This window comes from Apaloderma vittatum, unplaced genomic scaffold (genome assembly GCF_000703405.1).
Source record: "Apaloderma vittatum isolate BGI_N311 unplaced genomic scaffold, ASM70340v1 scaffold24463, whole genome shotgun sequence".
Classification (NCBI taxonomy): domain Eukaryota; kingdom Metazoa; phylum Chordata; class Aves; order Trogoniformes; family Trogonidae; genus Apaloderma; species Apaloderma vittatum.
The window spans coordinates 10,332-10,686 of NW_009707806.1; the positions used below are offsets into that span (position 1 = coordinate 10,332).

At 60.8% G+C, this 355-nt stretch overlaps 1 protein-coding gene across 1 annotated transcript in view; it reads right to left on the reverse strand.

The window, feature by feature from the left end:
- LOC104271624 (transducin-like enhancer protein 2) overlaps window positions 1–355 on the reverse strand; it is a gene marked incomplete at its 3' end in the record, with an annotated part of 14,232 nt that overhangs the window by 10,224 nt on the left and 3,653 nt on the right. Inside the window, 1 exon segment of the mRNA XM_009866346.1 lies at window positions 139–231. Coding sequence (XP_009864648.1) covers window positions 139–231 — 93 coding nt within the window.

The following is a 355-nucleotide window of genomic DNA, read 5'->3' on the forward strand; positions in this document are numbered from 1 at the left end:
CAGCCCAGCATTGTCCCCAGTGCCACACAGCACCCTCTCCCATCCCTCCAGCCACTGTACAGATGCCTCCTCCTCCCCAAACCTCCCGCTGTTCAGGCTGGACTCAGGCTTACCCCTTCCTCAAGAAGCCCAAGCAGCGGGGTTCACATGTTGTGCCTCCCTGCTTACCTCCTGTGTCAGAAAGGGTATGATCTGGGCACAGATGGCACTCAGTCTCTTGACAATCTCCGCCTGAAAGAGGAAGCAGGTATCAGCGCGGACAGGAGGGCTCTGAGCCCCTGCCCGGCCCCGCTGGTGGAGAGGAGGGCAGCCAACACCCCACCGACACAGGCAGCCCCTGCAGAGGAGTTAAACT